Raw genomic sequence first — 27,669 nt, forward strand, 5'->3', positions numbered from 1 at the left:
ATAGTTAGACAGTGAGTCATCCAGGATTCCTGGAATTTGGACTTGCTAGTATGTTCAGGTGTGTGGCCCCAGGTTGGAGAAAATTACAGAATGTACTAGAAAGGGGTGAATGGATAGTATATAAGCCGGAGAAATTCTGAGGTAGGCAGAGTACCCAACACCTCTGCTCTGAGAGTCACGTCACTTCTGGCTCTGAAACGACTTGTTATAGTCAGTCCTGTGTTACCTGCTGACCTGCTATACAAACTGTGTTTGTGGAGATAAGGCCTGGGAGACATTTTGCCTGCAGAGAATTAATTTGCCTACATTGGAGATAGACTCCATATTTTAGTGTCAATGGACATTATTACGGCAAAGCTGTGACGGGCTGGATTCCTTGCTGGACAATATTAAGTGAATCATCATTCAACGCATCAATTGGACGTGGTCGTCATAGCGTTTGGATTCTGCACGTTTCGCCCTGCACATTTAACGTGGACTTTACCCTGGATTTATAACGTGGATTATTGCAACCAGTGCCTCTGGAGTTACGTTGGAGGAATCATTCATCGGTGCGTCAAGGATCACTCATCTGTGCATCGAACATCGTATCTGGACACTGTCAAAGGATTACTTGCTTTCAAATTTGGCTGTAAGTGATTTCACTACCGATTTATAATTGTTTTTATTGATCATTATTGTACTGATGTGAAAACCGATTACGAGTCTGTACCCACAATATCACTGTTAATAAACCGCCTGAACATTAGTTGATTGTTTTTTTTTTTTGTGCGATCATTCTCAGAGTGATTTCGGTCGTAACAAAATTGGGGGGCTTGTGTCCGGGAAGTGAATTTAAAGCCAAAACTTAGAATTTGGAACGTTCCGGAATCCAGAATATTGGTAAAGACAAAATACCAGTGAGTTGATTGTTCAATTGCATATTGTGTGTAAAATACATGTGACAATGTCAATCAGTACAATGGATGTTCAGGCATTTGTTCAGAGGACAGATTTGTCCCTCAAAGATTTGCAAAGGTTACGCAAATGTGATTTGACTGCTATTGCACAGCATTTAAACGTAGACGTTCCACAAGGTGTAAGAAAGGCAGAGATTCTTGACTTAGTAGCTGGTCACATGGAGCTCAAAGAAGAAATTCGTACTCCAGATCAAGCTCAAATTTCAGATCAAACACGGCTTGAGCTTGCTAGATTGGAAATGGAGAAAGAGAAGATGAGATTAGAAATGGAAATGAAGGAAAGGGAAAGGGCTAGAGAACTAGAAAGAGAGCAAAGAGCTAAAGAAATGGAAATGGAAATGCAGAAATTTGAAATGGAGCACCAAATGAAATTGCGCGAGATTGAATTGGCTCATGCACAGATTGTTGAAAATCGTGAAAGGGCTCTCCCTGAATTTGATTTGGCCAAGAACATTCGATTGGTTCCAAAGTTTGAAGAAAACAGAGTCGATGCATATTTTGTGTCATTTGAGAAGGTGGCTAACAGTTTGAACTGGCCACAGGAATTTTGGCCCTTGCTCCTTCAAAGTGTGTTTGTCGGCAAAGCAGCCGATGTGTACTCATCTCTCTCTGAAGAGCAATCACGTGACTATGCTACAGTCAAGAAAGCAGTGTTGAATGCTTATGAGTTGGTGCCAGAAGCATACAGACATAAGTTCAGAAATTCGTACCGCAAACCAGGCCAGACACATGTTGAGTTTGCTCGTGAAAAAGAAATGACGTTTGATAGGTGGTACAGATCCCTCAAAGTGGATCAGGATTTTGATAACCTACGTGAGGTTGTTCTCTTGGAAGAATTCAAAAAGAGTGTTGCTTTCAGTGTGAGGTTGCATCTGGAAGATCACAAAGTGACAAGTTTGCATAAAGCAGCCTTTATGGCTGATGAGTATGAGCTAACCCACAGACATGAAAACAGACCACCTTTCAGAAATTTCTCTGGAAATAAGAGAGACAAAAATCAGTCGAGCAACCAACAGAATGCTGGTTCAGGAATGTTGTCGGCACCACAGCCTCAATCCGACAAAGGGTCCAGTACAAGTGCAAATGTCATCAGATGTTTTCATTGTCACAAGAAAGGGCACATAAAGTCGCAATGTTGGAAGTTGCAAAATGGTGCAACAAAGGAGGTGGGATTTGTCATGTCAAAAAGTGTCCTACCCGAAAACAGTATCCCGTTCAGTGAAACACAGGCCATTGAAAGTCAATCTCCCAAATTCAAAGATAGGCTGAAGCAGGTGGATGAGAGCTATCGTAGCTTTTTGTTTGATGGTGAGGTGACCCCATGTACTTCTGGTGAGGCAGGTAAACCAGTAGTCATCCTGCGGGATACGGGGGCCTCTCAGTCATCGATGGTGGATGGTGGTATGACTTTTCCACCAGATAGTGCAGTAAATGCAAAAGTCTTGATTCAGACTGTTGATGGCAGTTATATGTCAGTACCACTGTTTAGAGTGGATTTGAAGTGTGACCTAGTTTCTGGTCCTGTCACTGTTGGAGTTGTTCCTGAGTTGCCCATGGTAGGCATTGATTTCCTGTTGGGGAATGACTTGGCTGGGGATAAGGTGGTTGCGTCTCCAGTTGTTTCGGATAAACCAGTGGTGGTTGCTGAAACTGAGCAGTTGCAGGAGGAGTTTCCTGGGATTTTCCCAGATTGTGTTGTGACTAGGTCTCAAGCTCGTAGAGCTGTTCAAGATGATGCGGATTCTGTTGATGTGGAGGAGAATTCCGGTGTTTGGTTGGTAGAAACCTTTTTCAAGGATTTGAATGATGGGGTTGCTGTATTAGGCTCCGAGGCTAACAGTGATGGGCTGTTTAGCAAGTCTTCCTTGGTTGAAGCACAGCAGGCAGACTCTGAGTTGAAAGGCTTGTCTCAGACGGCGTGTTCTGAGGCTGAGGCTGAAAAGGTCCCTGAGTGCTATTATGTCAAAGATGGCATTTTGATGAGGAAGTGGAGACCTCCCCATAGGCCAGCTGATGAGGATTGGACGGTGGTCCGTCAAGTTGTTGTCCCTCCCTGTTACCGCGGTGAGATCTTGAGGATTGCTCACGAGTTACCTGTTGGCGGCCATTTAGGCGTCAGAAAAACAAAGGATCGGATCATGAGGCATTCCTATTGGCCAGGGTTGAATGTGGATGTGGCTGAGTTCTGTAAGACTTGTCACACATGTCAGGTGGCTGGTAAACCACAGCATTCAGTGAAGCCGGCGCCATTGATTCCGATACCTGCGTTTGAAGAACCATTCAGTCGGGTTCTAGTTGACTGTGTTGGACCTTTGCCTAGGACTAGGTCGGGTCACAAGTACCTCTTGACAATCATGGATATGTCTACACGGTTTCCAGAGGCTATCCCGTTGCGAAATATCACTGCTAAGACTGTGGTAGATGCTCTAGTGCAGTTTTTCACTAGGTATGGGTTGCCCAAGGAAGTGCAGTCTGACCAAGGGTCAAATTTCATGTCAGGCATATTTCAAGAGGTGATGTATCGTTTGGGTGTGAAGCAGCTGAAGTCGTCAGCTTATCATACCCAATCCCAAGGTGCGTTGGAGCGCTACCACCAGACCCTAAAGACAATGATTAGGGCATTTTGTGAGGAGTATCCCGAGGATTGGGATAAGGGCATCCCTTTCCTGCTGTTCGCAACGAGGGACTCCCCAAATGAGTCGACGGGTTTCAGCCCATTTGAGTTGGTGTACGGTCATGAAGTTAGGGGCCCACTGAAGCTCATCAAAGAGAAATTCATGACTGAGGATGATGAGGTCCACCTACTTGACTATGTGTCAAAGTTTCGTGAAAGGCTTTCAAAGGCTTGTGAGGTAGCTAGGGAACACTTGAAAGTGTCACAAGACTCAATGAAGAGAAAGGCAGACAAAAATGCCAAAGCCCGAACCTTTAAACCAGGTGACAAAGTTCTTGTACTACTGCCCATACAAGGTGAACCACTGAAAGCCAAGTTCAGTGGCCCATACTGTGTCAAAAAGAAATTCAATGATGTGAACTATGTGATCAGCACACCAGATAGATGCAAAGAACAGAGAATGTGTCATGTCAATATGCTGAAAGAATGCTATGACAGAAAGTCAGTTGGTGTGACATAGGTAGTGGATAGCACAGTAGAAGTTAAGGGTGAAAGGTTTTCACCCCACATTACACATACAGTGTTTAGCTTATCCATTACTGAGGTACCAGTATGTAATTTGAGTTTGACATGATTGTATAAGCTTCAAGAATACAAGCAATATCAATGTAAATGGTATCCATGAAAAGAGAACATGGAATCAATGCAGCTTTTCAAAAGGCATGTGATAGTATATGTTATGGTTGTTTGAGTTGGATTTTACCTCACATTCGTTGTAAATAACAATGAGAAATTGTGAAGGTAAAAGAAACCCTTGCTACGGCAAGGCTTTCTTTTTCCCATGGGGGATGGTGTCACAAATGTACACACAAGTAGTTATGTACATGTATCAAGGCTGTATGCATGGTTGTTTTACTGTGTATGTACACAGGTGAACCAGATTAATGGAGAACATTCTACAATGTATATGATATAGATATAGTACATACAGGCTGACCAGATCAGTGGAGAATTTTCTATGTGGTATACAATGTAGCTACAGTACATGTATGCATGTGACAGGAAATACATTATAGCTCACTCAATCTAGAATGATTTAACCCATTCCAGAAAATTCTGGGAAGTGCTTACATATTTGGATGAGTGAGGCACTGTCCCTGTAGCCCAATGTGATTGGTAATTACTTTTGGCAATGATGTTATGCACATAGTTAGACAGTGAGTCATCCAGGATTCCTGGAATTTGGACTTGCTAGTATGTTCAGGTGTGTGGCCCCAGGTTGGAGAAAATTACAGAATGTACTAGAAAGGGGTGAATGGATAGTATATAAGCCGGAGAAATTCTGAGGTAGGCAGAGTACCCAACACCTCTGCTCTGAGAGTCACGTCACTTCTGGCTCTGAAACGACTTGTTATAGTCAGTCCTGTGTTACCTGCTGACCTGCTATACAAACTGTGTTTGTGGAGATAAGGCCTGGGAGACATTTTGCCTGCAGAGAATTAATTTGCCTACATTGGAGATAGACTCCATATTTTAGTGTCAATGGACATTATTACGGCAAAGCTGTGACGGGCTGGATTCCTTGCTGGACAATATTAAGTGAATCATCATTCAACGCATCAATTGGACGTGGTCGTCATAGCGTTTGGATTCTGCACGTTTCGCCCTGCACATTTAACGTGGACTTTACCCTGGATTTATAACGTGGATTATTGCAACCAGTGCCTCTGGAGTTACGTTGGAGGAATCATTCATCGGTGCGTCAAGGATCACTCATCTGTGCATCGAACATCGTATCTGGACACTGTCAAAGGATTACTTGCTTTCAAATTTGGCTGTAAGTGATTTCACTACCGATTTATAATTGTTTTTATTGATCATTATTGTACTGATGTGAAAACCGATTACGAGTCTGTACCCACAATATCACTGTTAATAAACCGCCTGAACATTAGTTGATTGTTTTTTTTTGTGCGATCATTCTCAGAGTGATTTTGGTCGTAACAATATTGAAAACCACAATATCAACCAGGACTTTTCATCAATGGATCTTGTACAACAAGAGCAATCTCTATGACCACATTTTATTTCCTTTTTTTTTTTTTCTCTCTCTCTGTTGACATCATGGTGCGGATAGCTAACTCATTGTATGATGGTGTGTCTTTGGGCTTTCTGAAACTCTAAATCGGCAAATGTGGGGAACAAAATACAATAGGTGAACAACTTACGTATATACATGATGCCGTAAGCCCTGCTTCAAGATGGAGGGCTGAATATTTCTGTGCACAATTAGTACACTTTAACATATACAAGGCACACAAGGGCACACTGGTATACCATGGCTTCACACAAAGACTAATCTCTCTGCAGCAAGATTTACCACCTTTCGACCAGCTGGTCACAATTTTTTTCTCTCTCTTTCCTTTTTTATTTATTTATTTATTTTTTAAATTTGAGACAGAGGGTCTTATTCACAAGCACTGACACCTAAACACTGGCACCAGGCACCCTTATGCACCTGAAAACATGGAACCATTCACAAGGAACTATTCACCAATGCACCTTACATGATCTATGGTGAGCTTTATCTTATGTAGGATGTGAGGATATCCTTGGCCTTTATATTTTAAGCACGGGTGTCATTCCTCAACAATGGTCTGGGATTAAATGTTATACAAACACACACAGTCACAGAGAGAAAACACACATGGTCACAGAGACAAAACACACACACATAAAAGACAAAACAGACTTTGGTTTGACTTGCAGCTGGATAAACCAACAGAAAAAAAAAATGGCAGAAACCAAAGGGTTAATGCTCTACATGTCACTATTAACCTTACCTTTTCAGTTCCTTTGCATAGCATGGTTTGATTGAATCTGGGGTGCTAGGATAAGGGGGCTCGAGACTTTCAAATAAACATCCATAGCAGGATGTCACCTGAATATCGCAACTTCCTGGTTCAGGAAGAGCACTGTCATGTTCCCCACCATGCAGTATGTTCATACCCATACATATTAAGATCAGTACATCACCTGCAATGAATGATGCTCTTCAAACCAAATGAATCTCGCAAGCTTTCTAATCAGTTGAAGTCTATCTGAATAGACAAATCTAAAGTGCTGGTGATAGATCTTTCTATTAGGTAGTTTTCACTGGTGTAAACACAAATGAGGATTAACAACCATCAAAAAACAACAACCCTCAAAAAACAACAACACCCAAAACAACAACATAAAAACACAACAACTCTTACTTTTTGTTTCCTGAAACTAAACATCATTATATCTATTGAAATGAATACTACAGATGTCGTCTTGGATGAAAACAACTAGTCAAGTTTCTTAAAATTGTTTCATGGCCACCAGAGAACCTGGGCAAGGTGCTACGGACTCACTTGTCCTCTTCCCCTGGGGCAATTCACACCTCACTCTTGGATAAGCGATATGTATGGGCAGGTGACTGTGTTAGCTCTGAGAGTGGGGTTCTCATCCAAATGCCCATTCAGACAAGTGGGAGATAGATTGTGCCATATGTCCCCCCAAAAAAATTACAACAGCACCCTCCGCAATGATAACTTTAAAAATAGTGAATCAATCCAAATACAATTTCAGTGTATGAAACCATAACTCATTACCCACATCTTACAGAAAACCCCATCCAATTTGCTTCAGTGGTCACAGAGAAATGAAGATCATTGTAGAGCATGTCAGTAATTTCTTTCTTCAAAGTTTTGTCCATTGTGTTCCCAGTTCAAAGAGCATCCAAGTCCAACTTGGAAGAAACGGACCCATGGCATGCTTTACAACGATCCCCATTATTCTGTGACCACTTAACCAAATTGAATGGGGTTTTCTTCAAAATGTAGGTAAGAAGTTATAGTTTCATTCCCTGAAATAGCATTCAGATTGTTTAGTCATTTTGAAAGTTATCAATGCGAATATTGATTGTGTTTGTTTGTTTTGTTTTGCTTTTGTTTTTTTTGGAGGGGGAGACGTGCTGTATAATTTTCTATTGTAATGCCCTGCTGGGCTTACCTGGCCCAAGTCCCGTTGGTACAGGTCCTGGCTGACTGTGTTCTGGTGGTGTACCACTGGCCTCAAGTCCTGTGTCAGCCCGCGGTTTTCGTCCTGCTCCCCTTCATCGTGTCTGCTCGGCAGAAAAAGAATAATCCGAGTCATTAATCCTGCAATTTCTTTGCTAGTGCACTCCTGCCAACGCCAGGGCTCCAGAAGGAACAAAGGGGAGTTGAGAGTTGGCAATATATGATTTTTTGTTTTGTTCGAATCTCATATGGTTTATGATTCACAGATGCTCAAAAGCATAAGAGTGCAGAGTTGAATAAAGCTTCTTTCCTTAAAAAATAAAAAGCATTCTTGTGAGAAAGAACCAACATAATAAACAGAGAGGAACAGTATGACAGCCCCCTCACTTCCTCCCAAAAAAATCCCCCTACCTCCAAAGAAGAGAGAAAAGAAAGTCTTTGTTAAATTACCATATACCTTCTTCCAATATGATATTAGGCTGTGACAGTTACTCTGCAAACTAAACTTGATTGGCTGAAACACATTTAGGGAGACTTCTATAGCTAAAAATATGTGCATTCATTGACTGGTATTTACATCGAGGAAAAGGCAGAAAGAAAGAAAGAAAAAACCAACATGCTGTCAAGTTGATAAGATCTGACAGAACCACACCCATAAAGCAGAAGAGTTATTCTGGGTAGGTTTATCAGTGTATCAAATGGTATGAATGTTGACACTTGGTAATGGAAATTCAAAAAAAAAAAAATCTGATTTGTGCATGTGAAGGGGAAACTTTGATATCTTGCAGAGAAATAAGGATTTGATGTCATGTCACCACAGAGCATATCAATTTCCAAAGTACTACATTGTCCAAGACTTCCTTTAGTAGTGACATACATGTAAGAAGTGTGGTATGGTTTGTCAGGTTATACAAACAGGACTGTTCTCCCTTCAAGGCATTTCCTGAAGTTTTGAGATGGAATAACTCCTTCAATTCATGTAGGAGTTAATTACAATACAAATCTCTACTTGTAGCGCATATGATACCTGCAAATCAAATTTTAAGTTTGATAAAAGGCCTCAAAGTTTCTAGTTGAACACATAAGGTAATGACAGTATAGTTTGTTGTACTGTATACGCTAAATATTTCGCGGTGTTTTTATTTTCGCGAATTTCGCGAATCTGGTGCTATTCGTGAAATTAAAGACGCGCGAAAATATTGACTCTGATCCCGATGTGAATGTGATGTGCGCATGTGCGTTTCTCTGTTCGGTGCAGGACTCCACGATCGCGAATTCAACCACTCGCGAAATCGTCGGGAATTCCCGATTCGCGAAAATTTAGACTCGCGAAATATATATGGCATATACAGTACATTTCATGAGGCTCATGGAGACTTAAGGTCTCCACATACAAAACACGGTAAAGGCAAAGATTTTTTTTTTTTTTTTTTGCTATGACATGCCAAAAAGAACCATGTCTGGTTCTGTTAAAAAATCCACTGCTACTCTTCCCGCAGCAGGAACGTAAAACATCTCATCGAGTTCCCTCACCTTGCGTGTTGGTCCCCAATGTCTTTCAGCACTGTTCCCTCTCCCGCTCCTTCGCCAACATTCTCCAGTTCATCACTCACTCCTTCGGCCGCATCGCCTGAGCCTATTTGTCTGTCACCATATGCATCTGGCATCACAGTCCTGCGAACAATGGGGACAATATCTAATGACCTCGTGGATTCAGGTGTAGTCACAGCAATATTCTCAGACTCAGGAGTACAGTCATTGCCACTTAAAGATAATAAAAAGTTTTGGTACCTCAAAAGTTTCCCTGAATTTCCTTGTCTTGGTTTGTGTTTCACGTTAAATTACGTTGTCTGTGAGAATTACTCGCCCTAAAGTGCTCTCATGTCTTAGTAATCATGCAATAATGGTTTCGTACCAGAGCCGTCGCCGTACAGTGTCGATAAATATTGTACGAAACCACTGACTGCGACCAGCAGCGTGCAGCCCATTGTACGCATAGCTAACTGCGACCAGCAGCCCCATACGCATAGCGTAATGGGGCTTCGCATTGTAACATTCAGGATCATGACAGAATTAGTATCGCGGGTAAATGTCAATTTAAAATCCCAAAATTTCTTCGATTTGAAGACTTACCAATTAAGTTGAAGTATTGAAAACAGGCTTCGAACAACGTTTGGTTCTGCCAATAGTCCCTTTCTTTTCGAATTGATGACTGAATGTGACTCGGTCGAGAGGACCTTGAGAGAGCTACATACCCCATGGACCGATGCATACACCGACTACTACAGAAAGCGCATGCGCACACAAACATCTTATCCGTTGATATGGGATTTGAAATTTGTGCGCATGTGATGTGTTCGCATGCACTGGCTGTAGTATTCAGTGTACATGGTGTATGTAGCTCTCCCAAGGTCCTCTCGGCCGAGTCACATTCCGTCATCAATTCGAACAGAAAGGGACTATAGGCAGAACCAAACGTTGCCCGAAGCCTGTTTTCAATACTTCACCTGAATTGGTAAGTCTTCAAATTGAAGAATTTTGGGGATTTTAAGTTAACATTTATCCCACGATACTAAATCTGTCATGATCCTGAATGCTACAATGCAAAGCCCAATTACGCTATGCGTATGGGACTGCTGGTCGCTATGCGTATGGGGCTGCTGGTCGCAGTTAATTGCATGATTACTAAGACATGAGAGCACTTTGGGGCGAGTAAGTCTCACAGTGTTAGTTATATGAAAGGTACTTTAACCTGAAACACAAACTAAGACAAGGAAATTTTTGAGGTACCAAAACTTTTTATCTTTAATCAGGACGAACTGAGAATAAGACCCAATTAATCAACTGTCCAGATCAAAAGAAGTCAACATGACTTATCAGTACAATACACAGTTTAGTAAATGGGACAACACATTGCACTATAACTTGCACAGATTAAAATATCAATAGCAAACTGATGCTATGTATATTTTTGTATATATAGATCTAAGACAAGCTTCTATGTCAGTTTTCACAGTTGAGCTTGTTAAATTAACGTGGAGCATGGATTGCTTGGCACAAATGCAAATAACAGCATTTTTCTTCAGTCTCATCAAGCGATGTTACACCTAAGTTGGGCTCAGCAAATTGGTAAATTGCATGGTACATGATGCACTATCTGGGGATACATCTATTCCACTGTTGAACATTCCTTTGTACACATAGTTTCCAGGACAGGTAAATGTGTTTTTGTTTTTGTTTGTTTCTTTTTTTTTTTTTTTTTTTGGGGGGGGGGGGGGAGGGGACAGCCATTGTAACATTCTGATGTGCATCTATTTTTCATTATTTTTTATGAAGACAAATATTACCCCCCCCCCAAAAAAAAAAAGTCTATTTCCCACAAATATCTGATGAAAAATGAGTGCCATTTAAACAATATCAATTTTCATTTAAGAATTCAGTATAATGTGCCTTGGAAAAGATATGCCATGATTCTGTCCCATTACAGAGGCATTCCCTCTTATATGAGTCCTAATTAGATGGTGGTAACTGAATTAAAATTTGACTTCTGTATTTAGATGACCCGAGGTCAGTGAGGCGGATTTTATGAGACATAAGTTGAATATATCGTGTATAGTCCAGAATGTACATATTCATTATGTAACAATGGAGTGTTTCAAGTACATATCATCAAATAGGTATGACAATATATTTTCTTGTTTCTAACACAAGCATATGCCAAAAATGTGGTCATGGGAACATTCTTATATATGCATTTTGCCTGCCATCAAACATCAATCAGTATAATGCTTTCAGCACAACACCTCATGGCAGAGGAATAAAGAATACTACAATTTCTCCCTATATGATTTTCAATGTTTTGCACAAAATTGGGGAATACAATTTGAAATGCTCATGAAGTGCCACATAAATGGCTACAGACTGCTCCACTACCACCAGGATGTCAAGATGAATTCTAAGAGAGATCACCTGGCTGGCAGCTCTGTGTACTCTTCATCAATCTTCCGGTTGCCATCTTGCACGGGCAGGTGTGAAATGTCCTCCATCTTGGCACTCATATTGCCTTCGTCTGCCTTATGGATGTCCTGCTCATAATTCATTGCGTCTTCCTCGTCATCCTCATCGTCCGCGTCCTGCCCCATGGCCTCAACCTCCTCTTCGTCGTCCCCGACATTCTCGCCGAGGATCTGCGCGACCTCCACGCTGGAATCTGAGATGCGCTTCTCCTTGATCCGGGCGCTCTTCTGCAAGAGTTCTGCCACGTTCTCCGACGACTCAAGCAACCGGTCGCCCTGGAGATCGTTGATGTCTCCTCCGACTGGAGATGGGGGAGGAGATTTGGGGACCTCATCTTCCTCCTCTCTGATGGAGTCCTCGTATGGTTTGGACAGGGCATTGTTCCCTACCAGAGGAGCCTTAACGTTGTGGGGGGAGACGTGGTTGGAGGATGCGCTGGCTGTTGGAGTCAGGGTCACTGAACTGTCCGGCGTGAGGGAGGCAATGTCGTTGGTGGCGCACGAACTTAAGAGGTCCTCCCCCGACACGCTGGTGGCGGTGAGCTGGGTGAAGCTGCTGCTGGCACTGGAGGCACTGTCCCGGAGCACGTTCTGGGGCGTGGTCTTGGTCGGGGAGCGCGTACTCGCGTTCATGAGCGACTCTGGCGTCATGAGATACGGCTGGCTGGAGGAATGGGTGGACTCGGAGGTGAATGAGCTGGTCTCTGCCGAGGGTGTGACGGGGTCACGTTGGGGGGATGGAGCAGCACCCACTGGGTCCAAGTGAGAGTGGTCCGTGTCCGAGGAGGCAAGAGACCGCTCTGTAGCACTGAAACTCACGTCAGACAGGCCATCCCGTAGGGCTGTAAGAGTCACAAAGGAAAGTGACATTCCATACCTGCATGTACCATGATACTTCACACCGATATCCCGAGAGAGATCAAAGCAATGCACATGACACTACTGTTTTGGCAAGTTACACCTTTTGCAAAGCTACACACATAGACCTGGTCCTACCAGCTCTTTCTTTATACATTCATAGCTTTCACAAATGAAATCAATCAAAATATTCATTAAACACAATTTTGCATGAAACATTACCATACCTGCCAACATTTCAAGATGAAATATCTTACTCGTGGATTGCAAAAATCTTATTTTATATGCAAACTGAAGTTAAAAATCTTACTTTCCGTCAAATCTTCAGAAAATACACATGAAAGGTATATCTAAATATTTTTTAAAAATCTGATTTCTCTGACAGAAAATCTGATTTTGCTATTTTTAACGTAAAAAATCTTACTGAATCTGATAAAATCTTACTAGTTGGCAAGTATGCATTACATGCATTGAATTTAATCTTAATAATCTCTTGCAAACATAATCTTGTCAATATATGCAAACTAACTTACAACTGGCCACAGAGAAACACTGAAAACACGAAATGATTGGTAATCCCACTGTGTGAAAGTCATTCTACAACTCTTCATGTTATAATAACCTTTAAACATCTGCAAAAAGGACATCTGTGTTGTCAAGAAATTTGTGCATATGAAATATTCATGTCTAGGGCACATTAGCTGACATGAAATTTTTAGGAATAGACCAAAGACCAGTCATGAATACAAGAAATGAATTTTATATTTGATCTCATCTTGTACTCTCACTTTTCTGAATACTGAGACTTATTTCTCACATAAATTTTCTGCAGAATATTCATCAGAGTTCAAGGAATATTTTCTTGTCTTTATTTGTTAAATGAAAAATATCAAAAGATATATGTCAATATCATTTAGTGAAATTTCTCACACATCCAATTAACCCTAACTAGGCCGGGGGGGGGGGGGGGGGGCGGGGGCCTCGGAGGCCCCCCCTCCCTCGACGCTCCGCGCGATGTATCGCTAACGTGAAAAGCTATCGCCGCGATGTTTCATGACTTTTTTCTGTCGAGTCTCCCGCATCTTTTGACACCAAATTTGCGATGCCCGGGCGCGCGGTTCCGAAGTTTCGCATAAATATGTACATGCATGTCAGACCAAAAATTGCTCAAAAACGTGAATTCGTGTACAATTTCAATGGAAACTGTGCTTACAGTCAAATTTCATAAAAGCATGATTATTTTGGGGTTTTATTGATTAAAACCAATTAATAACATATTTTCTTCTTCGGAACAATGTCGCGGACAAGTTTCATCGAAAAAACAATGAAAAACATAAAGTCGAAAAAACAAAGAAATACATAAGAAATTAAAAAAAACAATAAAATACTTCAGAATTTTTTCCGGATAGCTCAATTTTTTCTCTTATATTTGCTTAGGACACTAAAAAGAATATTTACACAAAATACGTGCCCATTTTGAGCTTTATTTAGTGATTTATACCAAATTGTCCGATTTCATGCATCATTATGCATAAATTAGCATAATTTAGCAAAAATGACAATTTTTTTTAAAATCTAACTTCGTAGTACTTTAGATTACATCATAGGCAATGTGTGTGCCAATTTTCGTCACGACCGCGCGGTCAACGGCTGAGATCTGGAGGGGGGGGCCTGGGAGGCCCCCCCCCCCGGCTCTATGATCTACCTAAATAGCCCGGCCTAGTTAGGGTTAAAACTAAAACGATACTTTTATGTGTGTTCAGTATCAAGCATCTCGCCACAAAATTATAACTGGCTGATACAAACACACACACACAACGATCTAAAAGAACATGAAAGCTGCAATGCCATAAGAATTCCTTAGAATGCTTCACATTTGCCATGCAGGGGTTTAAGAAAAGGGCAGAGTTGGTGTGAGATGATATATCTACATGGACATACTGTTGTCTCCGTTGGAGGTTGTGGTATTGATTGAACCCGCCATAACTTCCTGGTTGACAGACGGGCTCGGCTGAAAACGGATCTGAAGCTCTTGAAGTGCTCTATGGAAAATGAAGTAAGAAAAAAAAAAATATGATGAAGACTAACTCACTTTGCTTGTCAAAAGTCTTGGGAGTGAACATTTGAAAATTCACCCAAGCATAGAGCAAAATATTACAACACTTATAAACATCAATTCCACCTAGTAGGACACACCACGCAGAGTGACATGTCATCTATTAATGATAAAAGAAAATTTAAATGTCAGAGAACAAAGAACCAATAAGAAACAATAAGTACATCTTATTGTACTTCCTAGACTCTGATTTAAGCTTGAGCAGACATAAATTACTTGGTGACGGACGGAAAATAGTTTTCAACTACATTATTGGAAAGACTGGGAGACCAATATGGATAGAATACACATTTCAACATGAAATTTTCAAAGTTATAAAATAGCAGCAAAGGGAGGGGGGGACAAATGCTCAAGTCACACATCACTGCACTTTTGTAAAATTCTGGCAAAATACCTCTTGAAAACGCAGAACATCTTGACCAGGACATTGACAGGTTGCCTGTTGCCGACACTCTCCTCATCCTCGTCGCCAGGGGTCACCTCTTCAAACTCTACTGAAACGAAGAGATAATGGTCATCACGCTCATGTCTGCTCTACTGTAAACGCTGATATTTTTGCGAGATTAATATTTCGCACTGAGCGACTAAAAAACATATTCGCGGGTTGTTGAATTTGCACCATGCAATTATTGTCAGCACATTCACAATGTGCAAAGAAAGTTGTGAAGATATTTTCGCGGGTTTTAGAATATGCGCTGGCCAGAAGTAATGCGAAATACACAAAAATTTCTGCGCTTACAGTATTCTTGTTTGATGCATATCTCATCTGTACAGACTATCTATGCCTTCAATGCATTGTCATCTGTGAGCTATTGATTGTTTGTGTACTGAGAAACAGCCCTCATCATCACAATATATATCAACAACCATTGGTCAATGTGCCTCCAAACACTGGTCAAAAGTTACTGCCATCTCTCCCTGAACAAACATGTTTGCAATGTCTGTGAGAATCCTCCTCCCATATTGTGGGGTGGGGTGAACTAAAATTAAAGGATAACCTATCAATTGCCATCTGTTACATATGACTCTGATGCCTTGATTTCTAATCTGACTGTGAATTTCTTCCTATGTCATATCAAAATGAGTGGTAGGCTTCTGATATTGATTGCATTTCTCTTGCACACTTCATGCACTCCCAATCTTGAAAGTCCCAAATGGAGCACCAGAGTTGGGGACAGGTTGACTAACCAGTGTATTCTACATGATTGTGTGGTTAAGGAAAGCACCGGTCTCTGTGAAGGTCTGCAAGCTCTCCTAAGGATTGGTATGGTTTATTCAAAGGAAAGCATTGGTCTTTGTGAGAAGGTCTGCGAGCTTGGCACATTCCAGTTAGACAACATACCTTACTGCACACTGAAGATGACTGAAACAAGGACATAAGCTGTGAGATAGACTACTAATTTGATATGGGTTAAAGGTCCTGTTTACCTTTGGGAGCAGTGATTAAAAAAAAAAATATTCAAAATATCACTTTTGACGCATATGTGTGGGTCAGTTGTATCACAAAAACATCCTACCACATAAAATTTTTGCAATAAAGCCTAAAATATAAGGAGATATCACTATTTTTCTCATTTGACCATAGCTGTAGATGGTTTAGTCTGGAAACATTTTTATTATAACTATTGTTCACATTTTGTATATCTAACAATACGTAACATCGACTATACTGGTTTAAAATTTGTTTTTATCCCTAACTGACATTTTAGAACTACTTTGAAGCACTAATGCTGTTTTTTTTTTCATCTGCAAATGGTAAATTATACCTTTAACCATAGAGACAACCGATACTTAGACGATGCTGTCTAGGCCGTGCTCAAAAGCAAATCAAAGTGAACCAAATCATACCATGCCAGATATGAATCATTTGAACACTCTGTGGAGAAAGCGCACCCCATGAGTTATATCTGGACTCGAGTCAGAGGGGTTCACATGTTTGCTAGCAACAGGGTCATGCGCCTGCATTGCTTACACTACTTACAGGTGTCCCAAGCAAAGTGTAGGGAATCAACACTTTTCATTATGATGTAGTAGTGTGTGTTACATGCATTCTTCTCATGCCAACTTCTGGTATGACATGGTATGCTTTTGAAGCACACTGGGAAGTGGTCCGCTTTTGGTTCAGTATGGTGTGGTAAGGACTTTAGCAGAGATGCCAACTTCTTGACATAGGAAAACAGATGGAATATTAAAAAAACATCTGACTTTTGAGAGGAAAATCAGATTTTCATGAAATCTTGATACCATCACTAGCCCGCGGGCAAGTGAAATGTCGGAAAAAATGTTTCCCCGGTAAGAACAGGCATGTCAAAATGTTGCTACTTCATCAACATTGATGAGAAAATTGTAAAGCATCCATGTATTTCCCGCCCATTTAGGGTAAATAGGCTCGTAATCAAATGCTTTTGTAGGGGTTGCAGGTATTTAGTAGTATAACTGTCTATGATAACGCTGTTTTCGGCAGTATTTTTTGGTTGATACTGGCTTCATTTTAAATTCTACTTGAAAGATGAAAAGTCGTTCTTCCAGGAGGGAATATCGTATTATCGCATTTCACACTGTTTATCGTACTAAATAGTATAAAATTGTATTGGCTGGCATCTCTGCTTTAGGAGCATTCGAGCGCTCCTCTGGCATGGGTATGGTACAGTATGATATGCTTTAGAAGAGCGCACAAATGCATCCACAGACTACTGCCCAGGACAAACCTGACTGGAGTTCCTCGCCATCCTCAGCATCCTCCAGCGCCTGCTTCGCGCGACATCGACCGGCGTCGACGATGGCGAAGCTGAGCATGGGCTGCATGAGGAGAAATTCGGTCAGGGAGCTGAAGTGGGCCCGCCCCTCATCGTGCTGCTGGTGGAGCTGGATGACATACAACACCTGTAAGACGGAATGAGCAAGGAGGATCGGAACAGGAGTGAGAGAGATAAAGAGAGAGATGGGTATATGAATAGATAGGAAAATGAATATGACTTGAAGTTAAGACAGGTACATACACAGAGAACTCCTGCACTGAATATCTTCAAGCAAAATGTCCTCATTCTATAACAATATTAATGTACCACACAAAACTATTAGTTGCTAGAATGGCAATCCCATGGGCTGAGAGATGGAAGGGCACTATTCAAAGCTCTTTGAAATCAACAGAATTCTCTCTTTTGTGTTTCTACAAAAATGGAATGTTAACCTGATAATTCATGACTAGCACACTGATAATGATAAAAGTACAGTTGACAGTGGCAAATGCTTTATGACACTATCTCCCGGACTCACTGAAATGATTTCTTACAGAAAATACTCTTGATATAAAAAATGGGGAGTACTGTGTTGACCTACCTCTATAGTTACACAAACTAAAGACTTTACTGTATGCATGTGATTATAAAGGCAGGTGAAAGTTATCATCATTATTACTTCTTTTTAACAACGCTTCTACTCATGAATAAAGTTCTTGGTTATTCCTGAGGGCATTCATATTTTCTTTTTTTTCTGGAAGTTGATATACAAGACTGATATAATAACCCATTGAGGACGGTTTGATTTTGCTACAACATGCATTTCCCATAGACACCTGCTCGAGTATACACGGGACTCATCCTCAACGGGTTACCATCCACAGAATCTATATTCATGAACAACTTCCAACATCACTTATCTGCAGCTGAGAGTACCCAGTTCTGCTCAAGAACCCTTTCTGACCTTTCTCTTGATGTCCGACGCCATCAGAAAGCTGGCGCTGAGGTCCAGCTTGACCTTGAGGCAGGGCTGGGGGTCAGCATTCGGACAGCTGAAGCGGATGGACTGCAGGCAGGTCCACTGGACGGTGCACCACACCTTCAGCTCCTTGTTGAAGTCCGCTCCGGTGATGAGGAAACGCCAGAAGGGCAAACTGGATAAAGGAAGAGAGATCATTGTCTTGTTTTATCATGACGGCATTTGGAGAGAGGCAAATATGATTCACTGTCACATCACTTTTAAATTTGAAAGAAAAAAATTTGAAGAAAAAAAAAGTAATCTCCAAAGATTTTGTGTTCATCAAAATGACAAGAACTGTGACTATGATAATACTAATTACCACTAGTATTTGTGAATTGTTTGAATATATGTCGGCGGTTTTCTGATATGTTGGTCCTGAGAGATCTGATACTCATATTCATCCTACTGTGGACAGTTTTTTTAAAATCTCAATATAAGAAATGGAGTGGCTACAGAGGAAGATAGATCATTGTCATATGTTATCATGATGACATTTGGAGGGAGGCAAATATAAGTCACACCACTTCTAAATTTGAAAGACAAAAATTATCGAAAAAATAATAATCTCCATAGATTTTCCGTTCACCAAATGACAAGAACTGTGACAATATTAAAATCAATCACCACTATTATTCTTGAATTGTTTGAATATATGTCAGTGGTCTTCTGATAGGTTGTCCTAAGAGATCTGACACTCATATTTATCCTAGTGCAGACAGTTATGTTAATCTCCAAATAGGCAATGGAGTTGCTACAGTGAAAGACAAAATTACACCAGACTTAGACCAGACAGATTTCTAGTTAAACTTTGAAGACATTGAGTATTTTCCTTGTCCAAGACAATCTGAAAAAAAAAACAAAAACTCTACACCCAACTCTTCCCTAAAAAAAATTACAACAGAAGAAGAAGAAGAAGAAGAAGAGATGAGGGGGACCTTGACATTGCCTAACCTGGCATCTTGGTGCTTGTGGTTGTCACAGAAGAGCAGCGAGGTGACCGGTGCGCCCCTGTGGGGCTGGAACTGGTGCAGGCAGCGCGGCGGGTCGTCGGACACCTCCCAGTACATCTGCCAAAACTTGACGTTCCCGTCCAGGCTGGCACTGGCTAGGACAGAGCCGTCAGGCGACACCGCCATGTCTGTGATTGGCTGCGGAGCGGATACAGGAAAATGACACATACGAATTATTTGTCAAAGCCTGCTGTGATTGTATGTCTTAAAGAACTACTTGTGACACTCAACCATCAAATTGTTCAAGACTTTGCCATTATTTTCCAGTGCTTAACACCACGTACAGTTGAAATCCATTTTACATACTGCTTGGTATTAAAGGGTGGAAGAGTGTGTGGGTTATTCATCAAAAAGATCCAAATGCTTCATGTTCTGCATAAACCTGATGTGAGAGAAAATTTACAAAAAGACAATGGTCCTGCAAGTCTAATAGTATTTCTTCAGGGCCATAATGAAGGTTCTGTTGTAATACAGTTTGAACAGACAAATTCTGTGAATGTTATAAATGGCCAATAATAAAACTCTTGTAGTTTTAAAATGCATTATGTTTTTAAACATCCATTGAATTTCATCCCTGAATAAAATCCCCATTCTTGGAAAAGAGGAGGCCTTCTCGATAGTTACAATGTTTCATGAACATTCACACTGGTATTCAAAATTCACAAACTATTGCAGAAAACAAAGAGTGGTTTTGGTGGAGGAATAACATGATGCAGAACATTCGAAACCACATGTGGAAATCAACTGGAACATTACACTCCCCTACCCCTTCAAGCAAATGGATAATTCACACACTTTCTGAACCAAAAGCCCTGCCAAGTCTAGCCTGCATACCTGCAGTACAATGGACACCATGGCTTACCTTACTGTGACCGTTGTTGACTTTGATGAGGCCATTTTTGACCTGATCATACTGGATGTTCTCTGTCCCAAGCTCCTCAGCAACCACAGTTATGTCCCATAATTCGGCCTGATGGAGTGAGAGCACGCAAAAAAGTTTGATGGAAAGGCATGTTGCATCACGACACATGGTCAATGAAGACACGAGTCACTTGCCTATTCTTTTACAATCACGTGTCCAACATACTCTCAATCTCATCGACACACCCGGCACAATGCATGACTTGTCTGATACATGAAGAAATGTCAAATCTTAGGTTGATAATCTCCCAAAGAAGAAAGAAAAGAAAGAAAGAAAGAAAGAAAGAAACAAACAACCACACAACAGATGTGTGAGTGGACATATAATTAACATAAAAACAAACTTTTTAAAATGCATATTTGCAACAATTTATTTTCAGAAATAACATTTAGCAAAATTGGATGGGCATATGCAATCTACTCCTTTAGGATTATTAATATTTTGTGGCCTTCCTCAAAACACAAACTACCATAAGGTCTTGCATGATTCTACATGCATTGGCCTGGGTGGAAATCATCTCCACTCGCAAATAAGAGATGCTAACCTTTGATCAATGCAGATATGGCTTGTTTCAATGATGGCAATGAACTGATCTTTACACTTAAGGATAAGTTCCTTCAAAAACGTTAAATGTGCATCTCACAAACACAGATTGGATTCTTACAGTTATGGTATAAGAGTGAAGGATGCAACATTCACTACAAGAGTCATGTCTTAAATGACAAGAAATGAGCAGCAAAAAAGGGGGAAAAAAATCTCTCAAAATGGATATCTGCTTAATCGAGTTTAAGCCATAAGAGTGATTAAGTTGCCCGAATATGACTAGAAGCACCAAAAGCATCTTCTTGAGACCTCATGGCCAGGGTCTTGGGCACAACTCAACACTGGGGACAAACTGTGATGGGTGGGCAGGTCATTGACCCCTGCTCACCTTTTCTCCGTGGGAGACGGCGAGGAGGTTGCTCCACTCGTTGGAGATCTCCTCGTCCGGCGTGTCGTCAGGGAGGTACGGACACCAGACCAGGCGGTGGTACTCATTGGGTGGCTGGTTGCGATCCACTTGGATCTTGGGTACGAACCTGGGTTTTGGACGGCAAAGTAGGACAGAAGTTGGCTTGAAAGGGACAACACTTAGTCTAATCCTGTTAATGCAGTTCAGTCACAAATTCATCCACTAGGGAAATGTATGCCATCTATACATACAGTACATGTTCTAAGAGGCAATTTGGTATGATGTTTAATTTGCAAGACATCAGTTGGAATGTAAAATTCACAAAAATGAAACCATAGCTGAAAAGGAGTTCCCTTTTGCAGCCATTACGCCTGACACCTCTGAGGTTTCATTATCAGCATGAAGTACACTCTGAAGTGCGACAGTGCAGCATGTTAAACTTCACACATTCAATGATTTGTATTTTTTTATCCTTTGCACTATTGAATCATCAAGGAATATAAGACACTAATATGCCTGCTACTAGATCACATAAGATTGAATAGACAAAGACTATTTTTGTCATTAACTCCCATAAATCCTATGTCCTGCCCTATAAAAAATTCTGTCTTGAAGCATGCTGGCCTAGCAAAGGGAGTACCAATACTTCTATTTGGTGTGTTTTTGTGTGCTACTTAACGGAGCTGCATTATACTTAATGCCTCATGAACATCAATCACACACATACAGAACATTCAGATTAAGAACTCAAAGAACAGCATGAACATGAGTCAAACATCAACTGATAAGAAATGTAATTTGTTGATTAGTTTAAGTTTAGGGTTTATTTCTCTTTTTTTCAGCCACTCACTCGATCTTTCCATCTGTTTCTGTGATCAGCCAGACTGAGAGGTTCCCTTTCAGGTCGATGCAACCCAGCACATCGGCGTTGTGGCAGGCAAAGGCAATGTCTACCAGGATGTTGGAGAATCCCTTCAGTAGCGCCCTCACGGTGGTACGCCGATTTAGTACCCTCATGCCATATCCAGACTGGACTGTCAATGTCAAAGGTCACAATGGGGTAATGGAAAGAGTCAAGATGGGCATTTCCATTTCTGTAAGTGTGTCTACATCCAATTTTTTTTTGGCTTGTGCTGGGACAGAGCAAGCTGTCTGAATTGTTATGCACGAGTTGGTACAACACTTACAACACAACCAGAGAACAGAGTAATTATAGTCTGAATATGTGGGAGAATATCATTCTATGACAAGCTTTCACCAATATCACGATAACTAGCTGATACATGGCATGAAACTAAATATTTTGTTCAGAACACAGTTCAATAACTTAAATATTTTGAAATGGTCTTGATGTTCAGTGCATGAGCCATTTCTGCTCAAGATCTGAAAAATCAGCTTGGAGATACAAAAAAAAAAATCAAAACCAATTTCAGAACCGTTTTTTGATGCACAAACTCACCATGAAATGACACACAAAATGGCAATCACACAATGTGCTTGTGTAGTATGTTTCTAATAATTCTACAAGCTGATTTCTTCAATAACGACAATGCTACCATCAGAAAATAATGAAATGATATCTTTCATTACAATACGCTGGTACACCACCGAAAGAAGACAATGAAGTCTGAGGAAGAAGTTCACTCAACAACTAACTTACTCTTGAGAAGGTAGACGAGGTACGTGTTGTTCACTGCCACCAGATTGCCCCAGTAGTATTTGGGCTCCCAGTCATAGTTGACTACAGGGGTAATCTTCACCTGACCACACATAGAAACAAGTGTCATTTTTACAGTAATCAATTATTCAATATTTAAAGTTTTTTTTTTTGAATTTTGCTTTGTAAAATCAAAGAGTTGAGTTGATTTATTGCATCTTTCAACCCCCTTTGAGGTACAAGAGTACAAAAATGTAAAGCATTCTTATATACAGGTATACAATTTATATGTATAGAACATAAAGTGAGAAGACATACATACATTAATACAGTAAGTGCAAAAAAAAAAACACACACACACACACAAAACATATATACATGTATATATCATGTTGCTGACAACATGATGCAACATGCTGACAACATGATACATGGTACAACTACTAGTACTGTACCATATAAAATTCTTAACATACAAATAATGATACATAAAGTCAGAAACTATTCAAATAATACCCCCTTCAGGTACAGTGTACTGGAAGAGCTGAGAATACCAAAGGCTAATAGTCTTAAAAAGGTTGAAGACTTTCTTCTTTTTTTTCAGGTGAACTTTCTAGGAATGCAGTGTGTTTAAGAATGTGGTTAATATCTTTACACAGAATGTAAATAGGGCAATGCTTTCATAAGACTATCTCTGAATCTTTTAGACATGCAATATACAAGTTTTCATCATTTTGGAAGAATTTAGCACATTCTTTTTAATTCTCTTCTACCTTTCCATCAAAATCCATCATGAAAAAAATATTGGCAAAAGCATATTTTACAACATTCTTCATGAATGAGAAGTTGACAAAGAATTACAACATTGTGACATCAAGCAAACACAAAATTGTACAGAAAACACAAAAGCATTGATAGCATGATACCATGCATTACAATGTTATATGCTACGGCAGCACAACACATAGCCAGTATGAGATTCACAATTACCAGTTATCATCTTATAGTTACATTTTTTGACGTGTTTTGTCTCTCCTATTGAACAAAGGATCATTATTACTGCATAATTACTAACTTCAGCATTTCTTTTCTTAAAGAAAAACGTACCAGCTACAGCGTTCATTTGTGATATGTCATCATCTAAGATATTAAAGTCATGGTTGGTGAAGTAGTTCCATATACACCAACTTGGCAAAGTTGCCATTATATTTGAAATGCCATTAAAATTATATTCAGGACACACAAACACACACATACACACATAAGTTTAGTGTCTTATCTTGTGTGGTGTTGCCCTCGTATCATCACTAAGTTGGGTCAAAACAATATACCGGTAACCACAGATTGCATACAAAATAGGCAACAGATACATGGCAAACGTCTCTGATTTAAAACTTACTTTGTTGCTGCCCGGCGTGGAGCTTTCCACACGGGAGGCACTGCTTGGGGTGATGCTCACCTCTCGGCCATACACAGGTATTGAGCTGCCCCTGTCATCACCTTCCAGGAGGCTACAAGGCATCAGAAAAAAAAAAAGAATTTGGATAACAAACAAAAGGAAAAAAAAACAGTAGGACTTAAAAGCTACTTCAAACTATACAGTCTCTAGGAAGTGCTTTCTCCTTATCACTTTAAATACAAACATGATTTTTCAGTCACCTTCCAGGAGGCTTGATGGCATCAGAAAAAAAAAAAAAAATGAAATTGGATGGGGGGGGGGGGGGGGGGAACACCAAGACTTTAAAGCTTTCTATTCTAAGAAATTGATATAGCCTGTAGGAATTACTTTCTAAAATATCACTTTACAATGCATCAATATTTCTGACATGATTTTCAATTGCCTTGACCTTGCACTTGTCTCCAGTATGTTAGGAAATAGGTGCATACAAGTTTAAACAAAAATGAAAGAATTATATTTCCTTTGTGAGGCAAGTGCTTGACACTGAATCTTTTCCTTATGTTATTTCATCCGAATATTGGCTGTACTAATCAATTTAAGCTGTGGGAGTAACAACACTTTTCAATAATTGCAATTGATTGACAAAATTGCCCTTCATCGACATAAATACAGGTAAGCACTGATCATTTCGTCGCCGGTCACACGAACCGACGAATCCCTCAGGTTTGCGTAAGAATGACAATTCGAGAAAATTGCGTTTGAAGTTAACCCATTTTTGACTTATGGTTGCTACACTTTCATGTCGATAATTTCCAATTATTTTTGTAGTACATCAGACTTCAACTCTTGCTCTAACTTGTGAAGTTTTTATCGAATTGTATTGTTAACAAATAAGCGGGAAATCGTCAAAGAGCTGCATGCATGTATTTTCGGTCTGCAAAGAACGTTGTCATTTTCCATGTGTGTCCATATGTACATGTACATTGAGCGTTGTCATTGTCAACACATGTATTACATAGTACGCGCACTGTGCGCGCGGTCAATGAACTGTTGAATCTCAAAAATTACACGCAAGTCAATGCGCACTGATTCGTCGGTTCGGTGACCGCGTATATGCGCGTACTAGTACGCGCGGTCACCGAACCGTCGAATCGCCTGATTGTTTAACACACGCGTCTATGGGGAAAACAAATAATTTTCACAAAATGGAATTACATACTTCTACAAAAGTGATAACTACGTAAAAATTACACCGAATTACACACTGAGAATTTCAGAATATGTAGTATGGAATATCTACTATCGAAATGATTGAAAATCTCAAAATCGAAAATTTGACCCAAAATCGAGTGATTCCTCGGTTCGTGTGACCGGCGACGATTTAGTGTTTTGGTACATGTACTAGTAGCTATGATTAAAAAAAAAAAAATCATGGGCAAACATATTTAGGTTGGTACAGTAAATCATAACGGGTGACATTGAATGGGATACCCCCAAAATACTGCACTCGCCTCGATCCCATATTGCTAGCATCAAAGATGAATGGTCTTTACAAGGGCAATATATTTTATACCGCATAAATGATGTCATCAAAAATACAGTGTACAATAATTCTGTTTTCTATGAACAATCTACATAGTTGCTACTCTTGGAATTTCATCAAATTCTCCACTTGTCAGCAATGCAAAATATAAACTGGTATTGGCTGACAAATTATTTACTTATTGCACCAACCACTGTATATGTGGAATATTTCATGAGGTTTTTATTTTCGAGAATTTCACAAATTTAAAAACACACAAAAATATCAACTCTGATCCCGGCATGAATGTGACGTGTAAGCACACTTTCTTCGTTCAATACTGTACATACTACACAGTTATGAAATTAATCACTTGTGAAATTGTCACTTGCACTATTGCTTTTAAAAACCATAAAATGGTAATGAACATATTTGGCATACACATACACTTGTAGTAGTAATATAATTCAGTGACGATACTGGGAGAATACTAATTACTATGCAACTCTATAAAGTTTCTCATGTTATTGCACAGTTATCAGTGACAGCCAAGAATGACTGTGCTGAGGAGCCACATACTTCTGTACATGTTTGAGATGATGAAAAACTTACTGATACATGGATACTACATCAGTGTAGTGACCTATGGAATAATGGGCTGTTAACACAGCGATATGGGATGGGACACGTATACAGGTCAAGCAGCCAGAACACACATTGCCATTATATCACTCTATAAGTTTTTCTTTAATATGAATATCAATCATTAATAGTATAAGTACTGCATACAAACATTGATAGATTTTGCTTTTTTTTTCTCTAAAAACCATGTCATCATTATACTTAGTCATTGAATAACACATTTACAAGGGCCATAATTGCTCTATTCCATATATTTGGTGTGTTATGGCTATAATACAAGTGAAAGGTAATAATTGTATAATGATGAATAGCCTTAAATCTCATTTATACACACTAGTTCATCCAGCAAATACACAATCTTATGCAAGGTTTACTTGCAGTTAACCAATTCTTGTTTTGTTTCCTGGGGGGGGGGGGGGGGGTGAGAGTAACCAAAGGAAATGTACTTCATGATCTTCAAATATTCACAACTGGTTTGAAAAAACATGGCTATGGGTAAGTTTAATTCACACTGTGTTTTTAGCTTGTTAAATCCATTTATTCCACCTTGATTTCCAGCTTCTGGGCAAATTTCCACTCTGACCTGCTGCAATTTAAATGTAACAACTTCAATGTATCAATTTAAATGTAACAACTTCAATGTATCAATTTGGCAGGAGCAAGACAAAGGCTGTATGCAACTATACAACCACAGAAATATAAATTAACCTCACCTTCATAAACAATGCCATTGTTAAACATTTGCAAAATCTCCATATATACACATGTATATACATGCACATTATAACTACATTAGCTCATTTCATCTTGTAATGCATGTTGTTTACAAATAGTCAGTGGTGTGGAATTTGTGTGTGTGTGTGTGTGAATTTGGCACCCCAATGAACCAACATTTTAAAGGAACACATGTGAATAAATTGGGGGTTGTAAAATATGAGCAGCAACACTCTAATCTTCAAGTTTATGAACAGCAAAAGTGCAATGAAATTGGCTTGGAAAAAAACAACAACAACAAAAACGACAAGCTGTCACACAACAGTTTCCACATATGCAGAGCATCAGTATTTCAATTAATCCAAACATGGTCCAATGCACCAAAGAGCAGCAGAAAGAAGAAATGTGTCAATGAAAAATGCCAACTTGTGGTGAACAAACACAAAAATGCAGCAGAGTCCCATCGACATGAATTTCCTGCCC

General features: G+C 40.0%; 1 protein-coding gene across 1 annotated transcript in view; it reads right to left on the bottom strand.

The window, feature by feature from the left end:
• Positions 1-27,669, bottom strand: part of LOC140232525 (enhancer of mRNA-decapping protein 4-like) — a 48,103-nt gene that overhangs the window by 8,279 nt on the left and 12,155 nt on the right. The window contains exons 5-17 of the mRNA XM_072312622.1: positions 24,309-24,420; positions 22,913-23,012; positions 22,103-22,286; positions 21,232-21,379; positions 20,241-20,348; positions 19,320-19,516; positions 18,312-18,501; positions 17,318-17,492; positions 15,004-15,100; positions 14,435-14,535; positions 11,589-12,477; positions 9,153-9,293; positions 7,612-7,723 (exon numbers count right to left, since the gene is read on the bottom strand). Of these exons, the coding sequence (XP_072168723.1) occupies positions 7,612-7,723; positions 9,153-9,293; positions 11,589-12,477; positions 14,435-14,535; positions 15,004-15,100; positions 17,318-17,492; positions 18,312-18,501; positions 19,320-19,516; positions 20,241-20,348; positions 21,232-21,379; positions 22,103-22,286; positions 22,913-23,012; positions 24,309-24,420 (2,554 nt within the window). The remainder of the gene's footprint in view (positions 1-7,611; positions 7,724-9,152; positions 9,294-11,588; positions 12,478-14,434; positions 14,536-15,003; positions 15,101-17,317; positions 17,493-18,311; positions 18,502-19,319; positions 19,517-20,240; positions 20,349-21,231; positions 21,380-22,102; positions 22,287-22,912; positions 23,013-24,308; positions 24,421-27,669) is intronic.

Source organism: Diadema setosum, chromosome 9, assembly GCF_964275005.1.
Source record: "Diadema setosum chromosome 9, eeDiaSeto1, whole genome shotgun sequence".
Lineage (NCBI taxonomy): Eukaryota > Metazoa > Echinodermata > Echinoidea > Diadematoida > Diadematidae > Diadema > Diadema setosum.